Source organism: Python bivittatus, unplaced genomic scaffold, assembly GCF_059951505.1.
Source record: "Python bivittatus isolate LINGU-HERP-01145 unplaced genomic scaffold, Pbiv_v1 ctg000850_np1212, whole genome shotgun sequence".
In the NCBI taxonomy this organism is placed as follows: Eukaryota; Metazoa; Chordata; class Lepidosauria; order Squamata; family Pythonidae; genus Python; species Python bivittatus.
In genome coordinates, this window is record NW_028277112.1 from 32,060,942 (window position 1) to 32,086,037 (window position 25,096).

Sequence of the window (25,096 nt, forward strand, 5' to 3'; positions counted from 1 at the left end):
TGGGCTAGCATCAGAATTCTGATGACAAAATTTTGTTTGTTTATCTTTTGAGTGAGAAAGATATGCTTTATTTATACCAGCTTTCCCCAATGTAGATGCCTTCTAGATGTGTGGGCTTCAAATGCTAGAATTCCCTGTGGCATAGCAGTAGTTGAGAATCCTGGGACTTCAGCCATAAACATCTGGAGTTGGGAAGTCTGAAGAACACCAAAGTGGTTTAATATGGGAAATGTTTGTTACAGAGCCTCATACAGAGCTCAGCTTCATATGTAGTTCAGCTGAAATAATTTGAATAAAGGAATATGTGGTATACTAAGTACGTGGAGAGTTTACTGTCTGATACAGAATATTTCTTATAAAATGCTGTCTGGTTCTCTAGAACATAGAATTCTGGACCAGATAACAGCCTCTATAAAGTAAAGACTGTGTAGATACCACTTTCCCTTCCTTTATCATAAATCCATTTGACTAAACCTTTATACCTAAATACAGGGAGTGCGGAATCTATATGATAATAGAGACTGATTGCAGGAAGACAAATTGTTGAGTCCAATAATTTGGCCATAACCCTAAGTAACTCTTATAGTTATCATAAGAATACATTTCGGGCAGGGTAAGGCTGTGCTTTCCAGATAAAATGGTACGGGTAACATAAGTGTTAACTGTCATTTGGATTGTCATCAGGCAATTCCAATCCAAAAGGACAGATTTTCCTACCCCTTGTACTGGAGTGAAATATTCTTTGAACTTGCTTAATGAATATCCACAGAACACTTGTCAGGTCATAAGACTAAAACACATGAACAGCCAAACTTGACTAGATGAGATTAAAAGCTCATCTTGTCCAGCATTCTGCTTCCCCAATGGCCAATTATTTATGTGAAACTTACAAGTAGGACGTAAGTGCAGTGATGTTCTCCCACTGCCTGTGATAATTGAGGTGGCATTGGAATCTAACATTTTGTTCCCAATAGTGGACAACCAGAAATTCTGGGAAAAATAAAAATGCCTTATGTCTTATATAAAAACCCAGTCTTATGTATGAAATGTAGCAAGGCTAATGACCTGAGAGCTACTGGATCTGGCCTTTAAAAATCTGGATGACCAACTGATTGCAATTTGTTGTTTAGTCGTTAAGTCATGTCCGACTCTTTGTGACCCCATGAACCATATTGTGCCAGGCCTTCCTGTCCTTCACTACCTCCCTCAGTTTGCTCAGTTTCATGCTCATTGCTTCAGTGATGCTGTCTAACCATCTCATCCTCTGCCGTCCTCTTCGCCTTTTGCCTTCAATCTTTCCAAGCATCAGGGTCTTCTCCAAAGAGATCTCTCTTCACATTAGGTGACCAAAGTATCTGAGCTTGAGCTTCATTATCGATCCTTCCAATGAGCAATCAGGGTTGATTTCCTTTAAGATTGACTGGTTTGACCTCCTAGCAGTCCAGGGGACTCTCAAGAGTCTTCTCCAGCACCACAGTTCAAAGGCATCAATTCTTCAGCGCTCAGCCTTCTTTATGGTCCAGCTCTCACAGCCATACATTACTACTGGAAAAACCATAGCTTTGACTATGTGGATCTTTGTCGGCAAGGTGATGTCTCTGCTTTTTAATATACTATCTAGGCTTGCCATAGCTTTCCTCCCAAGGAGCAAGCGTCTTTTAATTTCATGGCTGCAGTCTCCGTCTGCGGTGATCTTGGAGCCCAAATAAATGAAGTCTGTTATTGCTTCCATTTCTACCCCTTCTATTTGCCAGAAATTGATGGTTCCAGATGCCATGATCTTAGTTTTTTTAATGTTGAGTTTCAAGCCAGCTTTTGCACTCTCCTCTTTCACCCTCATCAAGAGGCTCTTTAGTTCTTCTTCACTTTCTGCCATTAGGGTGGTATCGTCCGCATATCTGAGGTTGTTGATGATTCTCCCTGCAATCTTAATTCCGGCTTGTGATTCTTCCAGCCTGGCATTTCTCATGATGTACTCTGCATATAGGTTAAATAAGCAAGATGACAGTATACAGCCTTGTCGTACACCTTTCCCTATTTTGAACCAATCGGTTGTTCTGTGACCGGTTCTAACTGTTGCTTCTTGGCCCGCATACAGATTTCTCAGGAGACAGGTAAGGTGGCCTGGTACTCCCATCTCTTTAAGAATTTGCCACAGTTTGTTGTGATCCACACAATCAAAGGCTTTTGCATAGTCAATGAAGCAGAAGTAGATGTTTTTCTGGAACTCTCATGCTTTCTCCATGATCCAGCGAATGTTGGCGATTTGATCTCTAGTTCCTCTGCCTCTTCAAAACCCAGCTTGTACATCCGGTAGTTCTTGGTTCATGTATTGCTGAAGCCTAGCTTGTAGGATTTTGAGCAGAACCTTGCTAGCATGTGAAATGAGTGCAATTGTGCGATAGTTTGAGCATTCTTTGGCATTGCCCTTCTTTGGAATTGGAACATAAACTGACCTTTTCCAATCCCGTGGCCACTGTTGGGTTTTCCAAACTTGCTGGCATATTGAGTGCAGCACTTTAACACCATCGTCTTTTAGTATTTTCAATAACTCAGCTGGAATACTGTCATCTCCACTAGCTTTGTTGTTAGCAATGCTTCCTAAGGCCCACTTGACTTCACTCTCTAGGATGTCTGGCTCAGGGTCAGTGATCACACCAGCGTGGACATCAGGGACATTAAGATCTTTCTTGTATAGTTCTTCTGTGTATTCTTGCCACCTCTTCTTAATCTCTTCTGCTTCTGTTAGGTCCCTGCCTTTTTTGTCCTTTATCATGCCCATCTTTGCACTAAACGTTCCTTTCATATCTCCAATTTTCGTGTAGAGATCTCTAGTCTTCCCCATTCTATTGTTTTCCTCGATTTCTTTGCATTGTTCATTTAAGAAGGCCTTCTTATCTCTCCTTGCTATTCTCTGGAAGTCTGCATTCAGTTGCTTATATCTTTCCCTTTCACCTTTGCTTTTCGCATTCCTTCTTTCCACAGCTATTTGTAAAGCCTCATCAGACAGCCATTTTGCTTTCTTGCTTTTCTTTTTCTTTGGGATGGTTTTAGTTGCTGCCTCCTGTACAATGTTACGGACCTCCATCCATAGTTCTTCAGGCACTCTGTCTACCAAATCTAATCCTCTAAATCTATTCATCACCTTCACTGTGTACTCACAAGGAATATGATCTAAGTCATACCTGAGTGGTCTAGTGGTTTTCCCTACATTCTTCAATTTAAGCCTAAATTTTGCAGTAAGAAGCTCATGATCTGAGCCACAGTCAGCTCCTGGTCTTGTTTTTGCTGTCTTTATAGAGCTTCTCCATCTTTGGCTGCAAAGTATATAATCAATCTGGTTTCGGTATTGACCATCTGGTGATGTCCATGTGTAGAGTCGTCTCTTGTGTTGTTGGAAAAGAGTGTTTGCTATGACTAGCTTGTTCTCTTGACAGAACTCTATTAGCCTTTGCCCTGCTTCATTTTGTACTCCAAGGCCAAACTTGCCTGTTATTCTGATTACTCCTTGACTTCCTACTTTAGCATTCCAATCCCCTATGATGAAAAGGACATCTTTTTTTGGTGCTAGTTCTAGAAGGTGTTGTAGGTCTTCATAGAAGCAGTCAACTTCAGCTTCTTCAGCATCAGTGGTTGGGGCATAGACTTGGATGACTGTGATATTGAATGGTTTGCCATGGATATGCACTGAGATCATTCTGTCGTTTTTGAGGCTGTACCCCATTACTGCCTTTCCCATTCTCTTATTGACTATGAGTGCAACTCCATTTCTTCTAAGGGTTTCTTGCCCACAGTAGTAGATATAACGGTCACCCGAATTAAATTCACCCATTCCTGTCCATTTCAGTTCGCTGATTCCCAAGATGTCGATGTTCAATCTTGTCATCTCATGTTTGACCACATCCAGCTTGCCTTGGTTCATAGATCTTACATTCCAGGTACCTATACAATATTGTTCTTTACAGCATCGAACCTTCTTTTCACTTCCAGATACATCCACAGCTGAACGTCCTTTCGGCTTTGGCTCAGCCGCTTCACTCTTTCTGGAGCTACTTGGAATTGCCCTCCACTCTTCCCCAGTAGCATATTGGACACCTTCCGACCTGAGGGGCTCATCTTCGGGCGTCATATCTTTTAGCCTTTTAACATTGTCCATGGGGTTTTCTTGGCAAGGATACTGGAGTGGGTTGCCATTTCCTTCTCCAGTGGACCACATTTTGTCAGAACTCTCTGTCATGACCTGTCCGTCTTGGGTGGCCCTGCACGGTATAGCTCATGGCTTCACTGAGTTACGCAAGCCCCTTCGCCACGACAAGGCAGTGATCCATGAAGGGGAACTGATTGCAATAGATACATTAAAAAAAAAAAAACCCTCAAACTCTTCTAGTAGTTGTTTGGACTTATGTAGGTCATTTCTGGTAGGTCTATTATTCCCAGTCTGTATCTTTAAAGCCAGATATTTAAACCCTAAAGCACATGCCCTAAGCTTTATTCTAATATGGCATGTTGTGTTCTTTACCACATATCTGCAGCATAGAAGCATGGATAAAACACCATTTTAACAGGTTTCCACCTTGCAGCATTTACTTGCAACTTTCCCTTTGAGTGAGTGATAAGGTAACTGAAATATAACAGCTGAGATAATTGAATGATTGCCAGCAGCAATTCAGTATCGTGGTGATTTATACAAGGCATCCATCCTGGAAATGAAGCTATGACACTGGTTTTAGTAGCAGTACAGCCAGCTGCAATGTATGGTAACACTCACCAACTCAGATAAATAATGCAGAAAATGTGTCAATTTATGGCTTTCCTAGGCTCACCATCAGAAAATGTTAATTCCATGGCAAGAGTGTCACTGATGCGCTATATCTGACTTCCTCCAAAGCAGTTTAAATCAAAGCCCAATTACTTGCATGTTAATGACACAATCGTAGTTCACTGCCTGTTTTAAGTGGTTTCTGCAATGCACTGTAATGTCTAACTGACTTCCTGATGTGCTTTTCTGACAGACTACTAAACAGCAGGCACAAATCAAACTCTGTAAAATATTTGTCTACAGCCTGACATTTCTCACAAGGAAATGTCAAAAACTATGTTAAAACAGAGTTTATCTCACTGTACAATGCGACTAAGACAACATTCCTGAGTAGTTATAAATGAAAGTTTTCATTTGCTTATGCAGCTGTAAAATATCATGATTTTTAAAATAAGGTTCTTGCTTCCTCAGCAGAAAGTTATCTAACAACAGCACACTGCGAACTTTTTTTTCTCACTAGTAAGTTTGAAGTGTTTATTGTAGCCATTGGAGCAAATCAAGTCTGCAACTAGAGATTGAGTAATTAAATTATGAATGGTTGGACAGGTTTCTTCCCCTACAGGCAGACTTATGACCTGGCTTTCACACAAACAATATGTGATAATTAAATTGGAGCATATTACTTTGAGCACAGCTCTGAGACTTCATTACCAGAGATATATAAAGATTTTTGTGTCCACATAAAACAGAGAACAATGGCACATATTAATTTATGAATGATTAACTGACAATAAACCACGACTTCCTATTGCAGAAGGGTCTTTATATAATGTTCCCAAAGCAACTTCTTTTGCCAGTTGTTCGTCAACTGTTTAGAAAGATGGAAGTTTTGAAATAAAAAAATTAGGATATAAACAGGTTATAATTAAGGTTCGTATTATCCAGACAGTGGCATCGCTTTGTGGCCCTGCTTTGAGGGGAGATTCAACTGAGTCACCATCAAATCACCTCATCAAAGCTTTGTGCATTTTAACACTCGCGCAAACTTGAATATGCCTTTCACTGGAGCTCATGATGAAAGACATCACAAATTACACCAAACTATTAGAAATATCTGCTTGTGAAAATTGGGAATCTTGCATTTATATACTATTTCCTGTTCCTTGGTATTACAAGGGAAGGAAGGCAGTAAAGAGAGAAAGAAAGCAATACGTGGTGATTCACAAAAGCTGGAATTAAATTGTCATTTTCTCAGTTGTACTAAAGATTATAAAGTTAATCAGATATCAATACATGTTCTTAATTTCGTTATTTCTTGACATTTTTTCCTTATAGGTGCTGGCTTACATAATGGGCAGTGGCATTCTGTATCTTTGTCAACCAAAAAGAATCGTGTAACCTTAATGGTAGATAATGAAGCAATGTCTACATCGCATATGTTAGTACCTATGCACATATTTTCAGGAGACACCTATTACTTTGGAGGTGAGATATGTTTTATTTTCCAGTCAAAACACAGGATTTGAGTTTGAAAAACCATAAATGAAATGCGGTTTCATATGTGAGTATTATTAGTGACATTTATTGTAGATTTCAGTTGAACTTCATCTCCACTGCTTCTGGGTTTAGCATAGGACCAAGGAAATTACTCAATCTTCATAGTTGATTTTGGTGGAGATATTGATTTTTCAGGCTTCTTGAAGAGGATTCCTCTGATTTAACGTTATACAAATTAAGCCATTTCTTAATGTAGAGCTGTAATAACTAATATTAAAGCCTGCTCACTGTCTTTCCTTGAATGTCATCCTGGCTACAGTATTATTGTAAAATCATCTAAGCCATCAGCTGACTGCACATAAAATGGCTGTACTACTCCCTTTTTGCCTGAAAATTACAATATTGGCACAACACAAAAATGCATGTACAATAATGGGAATCTCAATGAAAACTCTAAGAGGAGTTTCAACATTGTAAAACAGAATGGAAAAGTGCAGGAGAGTTGAACAAGGAAGTTTCCTCTGCTTACTCCACAACTTTTTGAGAATATCTAAAATGAAGCCCCCACATCTTCTTTGATAAAAGATACATATTCTTTTTCCATGCCTTGTCACACATGTCTTCCCCTGAAGAGGGATGAAAACGTTTATCTCAGAAATGTAAAAGAAGCACATTTCGCGCTGTGTGTGTGTGTGTTTGTGTGTTAAAATCTGCTCTCAAGGTTCATTTGTTGTCAATATTATGTTACATGCTGTGAATTGTCCATGATGTTTTCAGCAGAAAAATGTTTATTGAGAACATGTAACTTCTCTTGCCACTGATGCATTTTATTGTGTTTTATATTTTATTTTATTTTATTTTATTTTATTTTATTTTATTTTATTTTATTTTATTTATTTTTCTCTGTCTCTCCCTTCAGGGTAGAACTTAAGCTTGCTGCATAACTCTGCATGTGGCCTTTGTCCTAATTTGACACAGTCCTCAGACTAATTTAAACATATGTTCTGTTGCAACATTTATTTTGTTGATAATTTCTACAGGCATAGCTGAAACCTAAATTTGCTCACTATGTATTTTTGGAATATCTGGTGAGAGTGATTGTGTGTGGTACAGCAGCCAAGCTGTAGTACTGTGTCAAACTGATGGTTTCAGTCCTATAAATAATTTTTAACTAAAGGCAAAACCACATTTGTGCAGAAAATATACATACATAGGCCATATGAATGCCATCTATATAATTTAAAAGAACATGAATTGCTGGATGGAAAACAAAATAAAGATAGGATTTATTCCTCATTTTCATATAAAATTCCTTCCAACAAAAAGTCTGAATGTTCATCTCCCAGGGTTATAATGGAGCATTTGTATAAAGCAAAGAAGGTTTAATACAACTGTTACTATTATTTCTTGTAGTTTCACTTTGAATGGGAATTTCCTTACTTCAGTTATAAACAGGCTTCATTATGAACTGTGTTTAAGTTATTGAATATTATGAGACAAGAAGTCCTTTGACTAATAAGACTTAGAAGTAATACTTCTGGATTAATATCAATGAAGGGTTAGGGTGCATTAATCATAAGGCACCACTGTCATATCAGAAAAAGAAATCACTAACGGAAAAGGCATCATTTGTCATGTTTCATAGCCTATTGGCATTCATATTTCAAACTGATGACTATTCAAAGGACTTTTGCCACTGGAAGGGGAATTTCAGAGAATATGAAAACTTACAAATTTGCATATCCTCTTTATGATCTAATTGATGTATTTTCCTTCCTGCTAGCATCTTATGGACACTACATCACTTTCTATTTATTTCCATTTTTACTTTTGTTGATACATTGACAGTGCTAATCTTAAAAATAAGAAGCATAGCCTTTTTTTATAATAATGTTAATTATGTTAAAAATCAGTATGTTCAGTATAGCTTGCATTTTATTAAAGAAAAACAACAACACACACACAGTGGTATTATACTGTTTCCATGGTAATTCCATCAATGGGAAAAGTTAATCAGATGCTTCTTAATACTTTGCACAAAGCATATAAGAGAACTGTATTTCCTCAAGTCATTAAAAGAATACTATTTATTTTGTTCTGGAATTTCAGAATTACATATGAAATAAGATCGAATCTTGAATTATACTTACCAGTACATGGCAAGTTTGTCATTGGGACTTGCTTCTAAGCAGGTATTTACAACATTACACTGTAAGTTTAATTATTTTTCCCAATTAATCACTTTCACGTTTTACTTTTCAGGATGCCCTATTAATGTCAACAATTCAGAATGTAAGAACCCCTATAGTAGCTTCCTTGGATGTTTGAAACAAATTTCCATTGATGGCAAACCTGTAGATTTAATTTCAGTTCAAAAAAATTCAGTGGGACATTTCAGCGACCTTCAGATAGATTTGTGTGGCATTATAGACAGGTAAGAGATATTATATTTCAGTGAAAAGTATTGATTTTTGATTGCTGCTGAGATTAAAACGTTTAGATATTTTCAATTTGCTTTTCTTTCTGGTCCTTATATAAGTTGGGGATATATAAAGACAAGATGACAACTGCTTTTTCCTTATGGTGAACTTTAAAAAGTGGGAAGTTTTAGTTATTTGAAGAAAGGAAGAAAAATTTCTTGTTTCCCCAGGAACTACTTTTGTCCTAGAATCTCAAATTGTCCCACAGTGCAAAGTTTCTTGATCTATGTTTATGACTGTTTTCTTTGGCTTGGCAGCCCTTAGCAAATTATGCTCAACACTATATTAAGGACAACATGGGCATTAACATGTGTTGTGAAATGTACCTGGGTCATAGATAATAAATGCATTTGCTATAATTTGCTCTGTTTGGTGTGTACAGATTACCTATACACTTTAGATTATCTTTCCTGTTTTATGAGACCACATTTCATAATTTATCCAGGGAAGGCATAGGAACAGACAGATGAAAAGATTACGATGAATATTAAAATTCTACATTGTTCTACCCAGTTGCCAAACCCAATAAGCAGATCTGTTGCCTTCCTTTCCTAAGGCATAAACAGAATGTTTCTATACATTCATAATTCACAGCAATAACAAAAGACTGGCCAGTATTAAATTTAACAGTTTCAGGATTTAAAAGATCTTTTTTCCTTCAAAAGAATTTCTCATCTGTATGTTACACTTTTCTATAGTCTAGAATTTTATACCCAGCAATTTATGTCATTCCTATGTTATGTTGTGAGGGTTAGGGTGAAGATCTGATGAAATAATGTAGTGGTAGAAAATGCTGTTTCTCATCATAGCTACAATGGGTCGATAACATTCTAACATTTATGAGGCAATGCAACCCTCTAATATGAGCCTGAAAAAAAAGTTCTGTCTGTTTAATATTGTAACTCTTCAAGTAACCACAACATCTGTTCAGGCTTGTCCAAAAGCTGTTTTTAAGGATCACAGAAAGGCTGTCGTGCAAAAGCGTAAGAATAAATTTCAGAATAAATTTCAAAGGGTGCCCAGCATAGTCATGATTCTGTAAGAAGCAAGAGCAGTGTTGTCCAAACTTGGCCACTTTAAGATGAGTGGACTTCAAGTCCCAGAATTCCCAGCCAGCATGGCTGGCTGGGGAATTCTGGGAGTTGAAGTCCACTCATCTTAAAGTGGCCAAGTTTGGACAACACTGAGCAAGAGAGACTCAGAGCAGACACTGCTCTGTGACCATTAATCACTGATCAGGAGAAACAGTAGGAAAGGCTTCCACTACAGAGGAAATACAGAGAAAAGGGGGCACCGAAGTTGAACAAGGTAAAGCATATACTGTAAGTTCAGGATCTGCCTCAACGTATTCAATAGCTATTGACTGTTTGTAACAGCAACCCATCAGAATTACAATAAGATTCAGTTCCTAAACATATTGTTCAAGTTTCCAGAAAGCTAAACCCAGTTCATGACTACCTTAGGGAGCCCTCGACCATGACAGCTGTCCAGTCACTGATAATGCAGGGTATCCAAGTGGTCAGAGCTGTATGAGAGCATTAGGTCACCTACCCTCTCATAAAAGCTTGCCAATCCAGAACTCAGTATTGCAAGAACAATCAGGCTAATTCTGTTAGCTAATATAGTTATTAGTTCATATTTCAGACAAAAGTTTGGCCTATAATATTCAGTTGTACGGATCTGAACTCCGTACATTTCTCAAAATTATAGAAAAGTGTTTTGCAACGGGATTTCACTACATTAAAAAAAAAAAAAAAACTTTGGAAACAGTTCATGAAATTCTTGACTTTTTTTTTTTTCTTATATGTCATCCAGACCCAGAGACTTTTTTAAAAAATGTTTTCCATTGTGCTTTTGACTACATCCACAAACCTCTCAGTGTCTACTTTTTCTTTGTGATCTATGGTAACTATGAGTATATACCCTCTGAAGAAATTATTAGAATGATCCTACTTATAAAAATAGAAAAATTCTTTGATCTTTTTTCTCTATATAAGCTGTAACTACAGCTTGTTTAGGGATATGTCTTACTTTCCATTAACCTTCTTTCTCCTACATCAGAAGATTTTGTAAACAATTTCCTGAGTGTTTTAGGACTTCAAATATCCTTTGCCTTGAATATAATAAGGATATAAAGGCTGCAAAAACTGTGTCTTTGCACAGCTGCTTTGTAAGTTGCTCCTGGCTGTCTCTGCACATACCACAGAATGACTGATATGTATATGAATGTGGAAACAGCACATGGTGGAGCACCTCTTTCCAATGTTTTGCCCTGCTCCTGCATGTTGCAAAGCATCTATTTCACATGCTTTGCATTGGCCAACAATGTAACCAGTGCTACATATAAGGGTTGCTGGTCTCTGGAGCAATTACTTTATATGAGGGGGGGGGGCAGAGGAATTACTTTGAACTGAGGGCTATATTTTTCTAGGCTAGCACACTCAGGACAGAACCACCTCAGTGCCATCCCCTGTCTCAAGTGACCTGTGATATTTTTTGCCTGGAGCAGCCACAAACCATTTGCAGACACAAACATTCTGGAAAGTTTCTTTCCCCCAACTCAGCAGGCTAGCTCAGCTGTTAAACTGCATAAGTTTATAAAGGAGCAAAAACTATTTCCTAACCTCATCCCTTCACAGAGGTAACTTTTAGGAGATGTATTTGGAAACAGAATAGTCTTCTCCTGCCTAACAGCCATTCCCCTCCTCCCAACTACTTATAGCAGGAGTTTTATTGGCTTGCATTAATATTAATATTTTTAATATGATTGCAGAGTAGGTCTGAATTTGGATATGGAGGCCCAGTACTGGGGACCAGTACTTCGCTTTTCCTTCCCTTTTCTTCCCACTACAGGGCCTTAAATATTGCTTTTACTAATATTATTGGAAGGTATTTTAAAGTCTTATAATAGGAAAAGTCAGAAGATAAGAGGCCATTAAATTTTTTTGGCTGGAGAGAAGGGGGCAATGTCTAAAATAGGAGGAGCTGGTCAGCATCCTAGTTGCTTGCAGCAATGATAGGCAGCATCCAGAGATTTTCCTGAGCAAATGGATGCTCTCTGATCAGTGAGGCCCATTATGGCAGCCATTTTAGAAAGAGACAAATCCCTTGTGGCAGCCATTTTGTGAGTGTCCCCACCCCATGCTCTCAAACTCCCAAATGTATTGCCATGTTGATTGTCCATGTTTTCAGTGAGAAATCAGTAATTAGTGGATTGTTGAAAAAGAAATACTTTTTGAAGTATTTGGCTACTATAATCCATTGGAACTTTTTTCTAGATACTTGAAAAAGAAATACTTTTCAAGTATCTGGCTTACTATAATCCATTAGAACTTTTTTCAAAAAATAAAACTGAAGAATGCTTTTAATGGCCCCCCTAAATTGAAATATTATTTAAGTTATTAAAACTCATAGCAGAAAAAAAACTACCCATAACTCTCACCTCATTTGTTATGGTGGTACTAAACATTCATCAATTCATAATAGAATAGCTGGTTTCAGCAAGGTATTGAAATGGCAGTGTTGCCCTTTTAATTCAAGTGCATTCCATGTCAACCAAGAAAAGTCCATATCATGAAACTGATCAATGTGTGTCATCTAATTGCAGGATAGATAGATGCTTCCTTCTTTATTTACGAGTGTGGGAATATTTCTTCTTTTACTTCCTTTGGGGGAAAAAAGTTTTGACCATCTTACTCATATTCTTCTTTGTTCATTTGTACAGCCTACATAGCCATATATTATCATAGTTACATTTTCTTAATTTATGGTATTTAAAATCTGTACAATCAAGGCATTCAGTTCCATGGAGTAATGTGATTTCATACAACCAAACACAGACTGTCAAAGGGCATATATAAAGTGAGACATGGATTGGGTACATTAAGTCCCCATTGTCTTAACACATTCTAGTGTTTGAATGCCAAAAGAGAGCTTATCTGATCATTTTAATCTGGAAAAATTGGTTCAAATGAAACTGATGGTTTTCCATGCATTATATAATTTACTGTCAGCCTTCCCAGGTAGACCAGACAGGAACCATGACCACATGAGCTAATTCTACTTTATTGTAATGCTACATTAACAGAATCTTGCAAGTCTGAAAGTAGAAATCTTTTTTATAGTCTGATAAATTTGGGAAGTTCCTTTCTGAGTTTCTTTCTCTGCCTGTTATTTATTTATTTATTTATTTATTTATTTATCTATCTATCTATCTATCTATCTATCTATCTATCTATTTATTTTATTTTATTTTATTTATTTATTTATTTATTAGATTTATCTCTGCCCATCTCCCCCTGATGGGGGACTCTATACAGCTTATGCAGCTGCAGGCTATGTCCCCTCTTATCTGATCTTTCCCTAGGCTGCTGCCCCCATCTCTTCCCCCGTCTCCCAAGGTCATTCCCACATACCATTACATCTACTTTATTTTATGTCCACCCATTCTAAGGGCCTAGCAAATAAAATGAATATAAAATAGTATTTCAGATTTTTTAAAAAGATCTTTTAATTGTATATTTTTTATGCTTCCAATAAAACATATGCTTGTGGTCAGTTGGCAACCACAATTTATATATGACATATTTTAGACAGCTAAGTTGGATCAGATGTAAGACTACCAAGAAACTTTATGGTTGTACGCTAGACTAGAAAGTTAAAATAAAAATCTCACAAGGCAGCAGTAGGATACCCCTGCCATGTTGCTGCCAAGAAAACTACATATATAGGTGTAGGAGTTCATGAAGCCTCTGGGAGTTGAGCTCAACTTGAAGAAGTCTCTATCTTTTTTATTGGGTAGGATAAAGGATGGTGGTTGGTTTGATAGTAAATTAAGATACCATTTGCTAAGAAACAACATTTTTGATGAGTCATATAAGATCAGAAGAATACAATATGACTCTCTCCAGGGTGTGGGTGTTCTAGTTTGCACTCAGTTCACGAATACTTGAATTCATACTGAATCCTTTTTTTATATATTTCTCTCTAATTACTTTCTAATTACCTTAATATATTGGTGAAATGATTACCCACAACTCATGGTACCAATAAATAGGTGCAATAAAATCTATACTGTACCTTAATGTTATTCTAAGTACTTTAATATTTATTTTGACTTTGTAGATGTCTGCCCAATTATTGTGAACATGGTGGTGAATGCTCACAGTCCTGGAACAGTTTTTATTGCAACTGTGCAAACACAGGTTACACGGGGGCTACATGTCATTATTGTAAGTGTTAAAATACTTGTTAATAATTTAAACATTGAATTTTAGAGCACAGTGTTATTTGTTTATGGAATGCATAGTCTCCCATTTTTAAAAATTGCATACAGGTAGTCTTCAGCTTACGACCACAACTGAGACTGGAACTTCCATCACTAAGTGATGTGGTTGTTAAGTGAGTCATGCCTGATTTTTAAACCTTCTTTGCCATGGTCATTAAGTGAATCACCATGGTCATTAAATGTATCCAGCTTCCCCCATTGACTTTGCTTGTCAACAAAGCTAGGATTTGCTAGGAACATCGCAAATAGCAATCACATGACCTCGGGATGCTGCAATGGTCATAAGTGCAAGGATTGGTCATAAGTCATTTTTTTCAGCACTGTTGTAACTTTGAACAGTTGTTAAACAAATGGTCATAAGTCAAGGACTGCCTGTAGTACTATTCTAATTTATGCAATCAGCATTCTCTATGTACAAACCATTTCCCTGTTAATTTCAGAGCTGCATGTTGTACTTGCAAGATTCTCGGCATTCAACCCTATAAAAAAGTGAAGCATTTACAGGTAGTCTTCGGGTTACAATGGCAATTGGGACTGGGAACTCTGTTGCTAAGCAACATGGTCATAAAGTGCAACATCACATGATCATATTGCTTAGCGATGGCAATTCTGGCAGTCCCTGTTGCCATCAATAAACAAGGACCACATGGGTCATTAAGCAAGGACCTCAATTGATTGCAACTTCCAACTTCCTACCAGCTTCCCCATTGACTTTGCTTGTGGGAAGCTGGCAGGGAACATCAGAAATTCTGATCACATGACCACAGGGACTCTGCAATGGCTGGAATTCCAAGGAGTCATCCTAAATTCACCTTGTTCAGTATCGTCATAACTTTGAATGGTTGCTAAGCAAATGGTCATAACCCAAGGACTACCTGTACACTCTGCAGTATTCCAAGTTATATTGCAAGCAGCTTATCCACACAGCCTTCTTCTGTTTGCTGCAAGCATGTCCTCACAACAGAGCCTTCATTTTTCAGGCGGCCTGCTGCTGAGGCAGCAGGAAGGCAATCTAGGGTGTTTTGGCATGGAATTCATGCTTTTTCTAGGAAAATAGAAGACAACTTCTCATCTGGACAAGGCAAGGCACACTGAGGAGGAGGATGTATGAGGTGAGGCAGGTAGAGGCGGTGATGTGTTTGCCTGCAATTGGCCCAACAAGTCTGCTGGGGACTGCCTCCTACCATCCAGGCCCTGGGCTTGGTGTCTGCTCTGCAGTTCATCTTCTTTTGGCTGCATGGGAGAAACTCAGCTTTAGCAGCACTTCCTTTTTTCCCCCAAACAGTTTAATCTAGACCAATGTTTCTCAACCTTAACAACGTTAAGATGTGTAGACTTCAACTCCCAGAATTCCCCATCTAGCAAGCAATACACAGCTCTGAAATTGACAAGACTGTCTTTGGATTAATGCATGGAATTGAAAGTATAATTGAAAGGACTCTGCTCTGGAGCTTCTGAAGCCTTGTGGGGAATTCCTTTTCCAGTGGCCCCTACTATCAGGGAAGCCCTGGTTTCACTGTTTCTGTCATCACAGAATGTTCTCTCTCTCTCTCTCTCTCTCTCTCTCTCTCTCTCCCTCTCTCCCTCCCTCCCTCCTTATTGTTAATCAGAGCTATATGTATGATATGATTTTGGCAGAATTAATAATATGATTTCTCAAACTCCAGTTCTTCAGCAATACAAATCATATAATCCCTCCCATATTCTTGCCCAACATTTTTAATATTTAACATTTTATATGTGGATAAATCTTTATGACACAGGCAACTGACAGTGTTAGCACTCCCTACCAGTTTTTTTCTTTACAATTGTATCTTTGATTTGGTATTCTATGATTGAGTTGCTGGCCACTAACTCCTGCAATTTCTTATCTGAATGCTATTGTTCAGAAAGTAAAGAGAAACACCTACCCAGTTATATTCTTTTGATAGGTATAAATATTGTTTACTGATGCCAAATGTTGATACAACTTTTATTGCATTATTTTCTCCTTATTTTCTTGAGTGTTGAATGTATGTTGAAGATTTCAGCCTCCCTCTTCACAATTGGTTGTTCCCTCAAATAAAATTCAAAATGATACTCTTACGTTTGTAATGGGAGATGTTCTTTTGCAGCTATATATGAGCAATCATGTGAAGCTTATAAGCACAGAGGGAACACTTCAGCTTTTTACTACATCGATTCAGATGGGAGTGGCCCCCTAGGGCCATTTCTTGTATACTGCAATATGACAGGTAAGGTGATGCATTCCCTTTACTCACGGTTATATACTCATTATATTGAAATATAATCTATCAAACATGAAGTGTTCCTATTTTCAAGCTTGTGAATTGAAAGTACAAAGACAGTGAAGGTGACTTCTCAGTTCAGAATATTGGAAACGAATTAGACAGGAAATTACAATGACAATAGGTTCCTCCTAGGGATGCAGGAACCTGCCTGGATTGCTTTTGTAACACTGACATTTTTTTCAAGTATGAGTTTATTCCACCTTTTCCTATAACAACTTGCATTTTTATTTTTTTATGCATGGGAATGCTTGCATAAACATTTTTTGTGCATCAAAGTTGGTGTGCATTTTTATACATATTTTCTCTTATTTTATACATTATTCCCACTGATGTATGCCTTTCTGTAGGCAATTTTCCATAAAATATGCATTTTTTTCTTTTTTTAGCAGTTTTTCCTTGGTTAAGTTAGCATTCCCAAGTATACAAGGAATTGAAAAGAAAGGTATACTATAAAGGAATAAGTTTGTGGCATATTTTCATTTACAGTATTCTGCACATATAAACTAATCATGCCATTTATTTTCTTATAATGGCTGACTTCTGCAAGTTAAAAATAATTTATTATATTGGTTTGAGTTTTGTTTTTGTTTTTTGCTTTGTTTCCCTACTAGAACTTTAGACCCCAGGCACTTTTTTGGGACTATCATCACTAGGCAGCATGATCTAGCCAAATACTCAAAACAAACAATGGGGTACACAATGGGGTACTCTTTTCTTACACTGAAGAGTAACTTTAAGTAATTGACATCTTTTTGAAATAATGTACATAAGTAAATTCATGGGGAAAATTTTAATGTTAAAGATGTTGACATGTTAGATCATATCATAAAACTTTGGAATCTATTTTTGATTAGTTATGGTCCTTGGGTATTGCTATGGGAATTATTTTGAAAAATTGGAAAAATAGTAATATTCCTGATATTAAGTATTGGATTTAAGAGATATGTAACTTATTATTATTATTATTGAAAAGTCATTTTTATCTACTAATCACAAAGTGACTCAATACGTTCTTCTTTGGCATAGATTTTATATATTGTAATGTTAGATAACCATTTTTAAGGTTGATTTAGAAACTGGTTTGACATTTGATTAATATGTATATAGAGAGATAGTTTCCCCTGACTGTGGTGGTTTGTTTTGCTTTTTGTTGAGTTGGTTGGTTTTACACTGCTTTTTTTCATGTATTTCTCTTTCTGGTTCCACCCCCCCACCATTTTTTTTTTTTTTTTTTGTACTTCATGCTGTAAAACTTAAGATAAATAAATAAACTTAAATTAAAAAAAAATGATAGATGGAAATATTGGGAGTTAACATTCCAACAAATGTGTAGGATAACTCAGAGATTTAACAGAGACTTAACAAAGGCTGTTTCTTATTTTTCTTCCCCTTTCCAAAATTGCATGATTGTATTCCTTAATTATAAGAAAACTGGGTTTTGATTATAATGTAAAAGGTGTACAATAGGCATGTAAGAAGAATGCAGAAACCTCTAGACTACCATGGTATTATTACTATGTACATACCAAGGATAAAAGAGAGAACTGAATCATTTTCTTGTTTTATTGCTAAAAAGCTTTGCTCTACCATCTCCTTAAATATGATAGCATACCGGCAAATAAATTGTAATATCTCATTAACTTAGTACGGAATTGCAAAAATAAATCTTCCCAAATACATATGAAGAATTAATTTCCCTGACAGGAAAATGAGCAAACATTTCATGGTTTCCTTTTCTTTTCTTGTGGTCTTTTGATAACGTTCAGGCAGAAAGCTATGAAGCAATAATCTAATGATGAGTACCAGATAAAGGATCAACAGCTCTCTTATTTGCATTGCTTCTCATTCTTCACTAAGCACCTAATTCACTCCATTAGAGTACTGTAGAACTCATCTATAGTAATGCAGTCAAGGACAATATCATAATAATGATGCACATTTTTTTTACACTGTGCACTTACTTGAACAGTAAAATTGTCAGAATGAATAGCCGATACTACAGTCCTTCAAAATTATCTCATGCTTTTTTCTCTCTGGATATAGACTCAGGGTGGCACCATATTTGGTGGGTGCCCAGCATTTCCACATTGGCCAGTTAGATGCCCTAAAGGAGTTCCTTCAGCATCAGCCCCTTTAACCATCCAACTGTAAGGCAACAATGGTAAATTCTCTCCAGGCGGCATCAGCCTTCCTCCCTTCATTAATATTGAAGCAGTCATGGTAGTCATAGCAAAGATGACCTTTAGATAAACTTCAAGAACAGAGATTGTAAATGAGAATGAGAATTGGGGAATGTATAATCTTGGGGGACATCAAAGCTGCACCTCATCTTCCCCTGTCCCTGCAATAGGTGTTATGTGGATAGTAAGGATTGAACACAAATAGATAAGGAAAAAACAACAAACAATGTAGCTGCTGTCTCATTTTGCTGAATTTGATGCTCAGATTAAATCAGTGGACCATGCTTTGCTTTGCTTGGCCTTTTTTTTTTTTTTTTTTAAGCACAGGTCACATATGCTTAGGTGTAAAACAGTGTACAATCCATATAGAAACCTTTTCCATCCTGCGCCCAGCTGCAAGTTTTAAGTTACCATTCCCAGCTAGGATAGGTTGAAGCCTATGCGATGTAGAAATTCTGAAAAACACAGTTTAACAAATCTAGACAGGACCTGGTTAGGGAATGCTGCTGGCAAGAAAAATACAGCTCACCAGAGTCCTGCAACACATTTATGACTTGCTACTCTTGAAAGCCATTCATTCAAGGACCTTGGTAATGAACTATTGGGATTATTGGCATACCTCTTAAAGGGAGATAGAGGCCCAACTGCTCATTAAGTTTTGGTCAAATCAAAGGCAGGAAAGGTTTTTAATTTAAACACTTCAAGGATCAAACAGAAGCCCTGTCTGCTGAAGTGAAGTGCAATTTGAGTCATCTGTGTGTATCTAGGAACAGCTGCCACTGTTCTCTTCAGTCACTCCTTATTCAGTACGTTAAGCAAATCCCATTGATCAGTTTCCCATCAAGAAATGCAGTCTGACAGGATGAATCTTCAGGTTTTGTTTTCTTCCTGTTTCCTCACAGCCCTCCTTCCCTTTTCCCACCAGGGGCAATGCAGACAGATGCCCATAGTTTTTTACACTGCTCCCTTGTCATTGATATTCATATAGCTTTTCTTCTCAGGCAGTTGGAAAGGGAGGTCTTGCTATCCTCTCATATTCAGAGAGATCACTTTCAATATCACAAGCCTCAGGCCCAAAGCTTCAAATCCAATGTCAACCCCCGCATGGAAAGCATTGTTCTTTTGCCCCACTTTGGTTGTGGATAGAATTTTAAAATCTTCTCCCTTTTCAGCCACATGCTTTAAAAGAGTCTAACCTTTATATAAAGAATAATTTAATGTTTAAACATGCTTTATGCCACCTTCTCAGCTATCTTTAGCTGAGCTCACTTACAGAGTAAACCTAAACATACCAAATGAGAATAAGGCTTCTGTGGGGTGAGTGGGGCTTTGTCTAAGCTGCGTGAATATAAATAGCAGCTTTAGAGCATTAACCCAATCAGATAACCAAATAAAGCATTAATGTTTATTATTGACATGAATCACCTCATCACATATTCTTGCTACAGCTGATTTACATGTCTTTAATCATACTCATTTGCTGCCAGACATTCCTAAGTTTTCATAAACAAAAGAAGCTGAAGCCAAGGTGTCCTCTTAAGAACAGTTAAAAGACTTAATTGTAGGATACTGTTTTGAATTTCTTCAGAAACAGTACACCTATAAATAATTGTGGTAAATGGGCTGACCCAGTTGATGGTACCAGGCTGGAACCCAGCAAGGACAAAGAATGATCAACTACTACAAAAATAAAATTGGACATAATGTATCCTAAAACATGCTGAGTAGCTGGTTCTAAATGTGGCATTCCTGACTAGCAAGCAGCCTTTCTTGTCATTGTTTTCTGAATGATGGTAGTGTAATTTGTTCTACAGTGTTCCACTCTGGATGGTCAGGGCAGGAGGACAAAACTAGGAATAGAATGAATGACATTGGAATAACAATGGTGGTAATAATTACATTTATTATTCACCTTTGCTAAGATGTGGTACAAAACACAACAAAGCAAAAACACAATAATTACCAATCAATCCAATATCATTAGTTGAGAACCCAATTACCAAATATTAATCTTTTAAAAAAATACCAGCAGTTTAAACTGGGTTCTAGGGAGCCGGTGAAGAGCCTTGTGTCATACTGAGACAGGGCAATAACATGGTCTTACTGTGTGTGATGTCTCTGAATCAGTTTTGACTCCTGGTGACTCCAGAGATTTACTTAGCAACATGAAATTAATGTTTTTCATACTTTGCTTTTATTGTTGACTGCCACCCAGAGTCATTAATACAATACTGAAAAATATTAATGGCTAGAAAGATTCAAAATGGTGAATCAAATGCACCATCGGTTATGTCCAAATATGATTACTAGACCATTTTTTTTTTTAACTTTGTTCTGTAGATCACTGTTCTGGGATGTCCTACAGAGTTTTATCTTGACCTTTACATTATTTAACATTGACATGAACTGAGATTGTCTGCCTAGTCACTTAGAAGACTAAAACATGTCCTTCCGAAAATTCCCCCACTGCTTGTGTGAGGGAGAAGGCCTTCTATGCACCTCCTAGGCTATGGAAAACTCCCTCTAGGAACATAGGTTTGTTGAATTGTAGCCCATAATACAACCTTCTAGGTATGTCTGTCAGAAGCACTGCAAGAATGTGCCTCTAAGGTCCATGCCAGATGTTCAAAATCACAGTGTGGTTGATAGTGTCAAAATTTGCCACAAGGTCCAGAAGAACCTTTCCCTATAGGAAGAAAGAGGAGGAAGAGAGAGATGGAACCCTCCCCTTCTATAAAAGTTATGTTCTTAAATGCAGTATTTTTTTCTCCTTGCACTCTTTCTTCTGTACATCTGTTATCCTGGAAACCGAGGTGCCAATAGCAAGTTGTCTGACCCAACTTCTGTGGTTTTAGGCAGGATGTGTTGATTGCTATGGTTTGTTCTTTGATTGGCATGCAGCTGTCCTGTTGATATGCTTTCTTATTGTGTGATTAGGTGCCGGTTCCTGCTTATCTGAGTGCTGGTTAATAGGTGTATGATAAGTGAGGATGTCCTCTGAGCTGTTTTGTTTGTTCCTTTTGAATGGTCCATAAGTCAGATTTCTGTATGTATATGGATTAATTTACCAGAGTGCCAAGCTTCTAGGAATCCTTAGATCTGGTTTGATCTAAAATGTCTACAGCTTCCCAGTTGAAACTGAAGATGTGATATATAAACAGCTAACAAACCCCACTTCTCCATGTCAAAGCACTGATGATGTTACCTAGTCTGGTAATGAAATGTCTACAAAAAGGAAAGGAAACTTGGACAACACTAAGACCCCAGCAATTTAACCCTCAGTTACATATATCTAGCACTATTGCAATTTTCAGTGGAACATGAGAATAATCCTGTAGAGACCTGGATTGCATGGGAAAGCAGGGGCAGAAAACAATCCCATAGTTTCCCAACGTTTTCTGAATAGTCTCACCATTTCCATTAGCATTAGTGTTAGTGGTAGAAGTAATTTGACTTCCCATTTTTCTTTCATTTTTATAGGTTTGTTGTCTGCCTTTAAAGGTTCTGCTGACAAATTGAAGAACATTTGGTATTCTCCACAATGGTTATAATCATGCATTAAGCTGCAGCATTGTGTGTAAGACACATGTGTCATTCAAATCATTTTCAGCTACCATTTCTGGACTGCAAAAATCCAGACACTGACTAAAATGGCAGCAAAGAGATGCAGAAAACTGTAAGCCTGAAGCCAACTAGTGGTTGTCAGGCTTTTTGCAGGCTAGATATGATAGCCCCAATATATGTTTATTAATAAGAGAGAGAGAGAGAAAGAAGGAAGTGGCTAGCTCAGAAGGTACAGAGGTTGTGGGTTGATAAAAATTGGCAATGCGCTTCTTTGTTCCTATGAGATGGGATTTGGAATTTACACATAACTCTTGGCTCACTTCAGCTGAGTGTATGCCTGATTTACAATGTACTTCTTTGTTTGTTTTGCAAGACACCACTTGGACAATTATACAGCACAACAACACTGAGTTAACCAGAGTCAAAACTGCTAATCGGGAGAACCCTCACAGTGTGTTTTTCAAATATGCTGCCAGCCTAGAACAGCTCCAGGCTACAATTAACCATGCAGAACAATGTGAACAGGAGCTTGCTTACCACTGCAAAAAGTCACGGCTTTCTAACAAGCAAAGTAAGTAACGGAGACAAATCTCATTATGCTACATAATGCATATCCTTAACAAAACTTTCTAGATGTTGAATCCTGCCAAGGTTATGGCACCTTGCCATTATCGTCTTTAGTTTATTTATTTTAAAGTTTTGAAAGGTTTATTGAACAGATCCCTAACCAAAAAGTTTCTAAATGGCATCAAGGTCAGTGTGTAATGGTGTTCAAAAGCATTAACTAATTTCTAACTCAATTTCTTGCCTAAACCTACTGTTTGGTAAAACTTATACAAACTGTCCTTCTTGGCCTACCCTTAAATGACTTAAATGCCAATAATAATAATAATAATAATAATAATAATAATAATAATAATAATAATAATAATAATAATAAAAAATACTAAATCCAGATAAAGGAAGTCCATGACTGATTAAAACAAAACCTGCTTCGTATACTGTAAATAAAAGCCTTCTGGTGTATATATCACACAATTTTGTTTGGGAAATGCCAAAGATTTTTTTTTTAATGTAGTACAGAAAGTAATTTAGGAAAATAAAATAAAATCATACATATACAAAATTAAAGTGGTCCTTAAGGAAACTATTAAGTCTGCTAGCAAATTTGAAAAATATAACCGCAAAGAAATAACTATTAAGGAAATACAATATCATGTCCTTCTGCGGCTGAAGCTTTTATGTTTTGTGCTCCATCAATTATGCTAAAAACCGGGGATTTGCTTTGTAAAAATCTGTATCTGCTTCTGCACATACGCAGGTAGGCACATACACATACCCTTAGGTGCTGGTACTGTTTGTATTCAGCAGTTACTCTTGTAAATAAGCAATTACCTAGTTTTCTCTCCTATAACAGACATTTATTCTGCAAACCTGACATCCCCAAGTGCATACCTTTCACTAAGTTATTGAAAAATACAGTATTCAATTATAGTAATAACTATAATCTATAGCATTAAACTTGCTTCTGTTTCTACAGAAAAAGCATTCTTTGCACTCTACTCCTATATGAAAAGTATGTAAACAAGCATTTAGACCTCACAAGGTCATGTTTTGCATCCATCTGATTAGTAACATTCACAGATAAACTACCACCCTTCACTAATTGTTGCTTAGCTACAATCCTTTAATTGCATTACCAAACTCAATCAATACACAGCTTGGTGAATTCAGCTAAAAATATCCCAAGAACATGTATGCAGAACTACCATATAAAAATATGTTATCTCCCACCTCCCAGAGGTCAGTTGATTGATGTCCATATAAAGAGGCAAGAGAGGAGCTCTGAGAATGCACAGGTTTGGCATGCCAGCTTTCTTGACTGGTTTATACAACACTTAACCCAATATGGTTACTGCTTTATACTTAACCCCTACACAATCCATAAAGTCGATATGATAGTTGACACCAGCCTCCCAGAATATATACTACTATGCTTTCTGTCTTACATTATTGTAGACTTACTTGATGTTAAAACCAAGCTACCAGGCCAGACTTGATTACAGAATTTCAGTTAGCCACAATATAGAAGCAAAAAGTTAGAGCTTTTCTTACCTCTTTGCTGCTATTAAGTGGTTATCTGGATTCCTGCAGACCAGGCCTATAATCAAACTAATAGGGCTGGTTAAACATTCAAAACAGACCTGCATTATTCCACAATGTGAGAGGCCCAGTTTTAAGCTAGGGGACTTAGTACATTTGCCTTTTTTACTCCAAACAGCCTATGAACATGCAAACTGAATGGTATTTTGGAGACTTAGGTAATCCACCTTCCAAGAGCCTTATTTTTGTGCATACAGTATCTAATAATACAGACATCCAAAATCCACATACTCCAATTTTTCACATTTCTCTGATTAGGCTAATTCTGGCCACTTCTTTTACTGTTATTTGCACCATTACTTGTTGATTTCTCAAAGAGGTAATTTTAGTTTTGCTGAAGGAAATGTGTCACAAACTGCAAAGCTTCATCACTTATTTTTGATTACCTGGCAGGAAACAAATTCATAAAGAGTTGAACTTATATTCTTTTTCCATTCAGATTGGAAACAGAAACAGGAACTGATCAGAAGTACTGGATTGTGACAGAAAGACAAACAGACAGATAAGCAGGCAAAATGAGGTCTTCCATAATCTTCCTCACTTTCTAGGATGAATGGCAATTTACAGGACATTCATATCTTTACACATTTTCTTTCCCTTTCTGGATCTATGATTCCTTTTTTGAAGACCTACTAGCCTGTGTATTGTACAGAGTGTGAAAGAATCAATGTATTACCGGCTAAGATATCATAGAGAGCCTGTCTAACCATGAGCTGTAGTCAGTATCCCATTGTTAGAAGTTTTTATTTTTTTAAAAAAAAAGCAAGGTGGGATTAAATAAATTCCAGATTTTCAATATGCAGTGGGAGCTCTTATGGATAGTTGACTATTCCTAACAAAATCAGGATCCACATGCACATTGTCCTATACTTTAA

The 25,096-nt window shown here is 37.1% G+C and overlaps 1 protein-coding gene across 1 annotated transcript in view; it reads left to right on the plus strand.

Annotated features, from left to right (window-relative positions):
- The window catches only part of CNTNAP4 (contactin associated protein family member 4), a 221,585-nt gene that overhangs the window by 150,667 nt on the left and 45,822 nt on the right, over positions 1 to 25,096 (plus strand). The window contains exons 9-13 of the mRNA XM_088129777.1: positions 6,095 to 6,244; positions 8,519 to 8,690; positions 13,861 to 13,967; positions 16,138 to 16,257; positions 22,432 to 22,629. Coding sequence (XP_087985903.1) covers positions 6,095 to 6,244; positions 8,519 to 8,690; positions 13,861 to 13,967; positions 16,138 to 16,257; positions 22,432 to 22,629 — 747 coding nt within the window. The remainder of the gene's footprint in view (positions 1 to 6,094; positions 6,245 to 8,518; positions 8,691 to 13,860; positions 13,968 to 16,137; positions 16,258 to 22,431; positions 22,630 to 25,096) is intronic.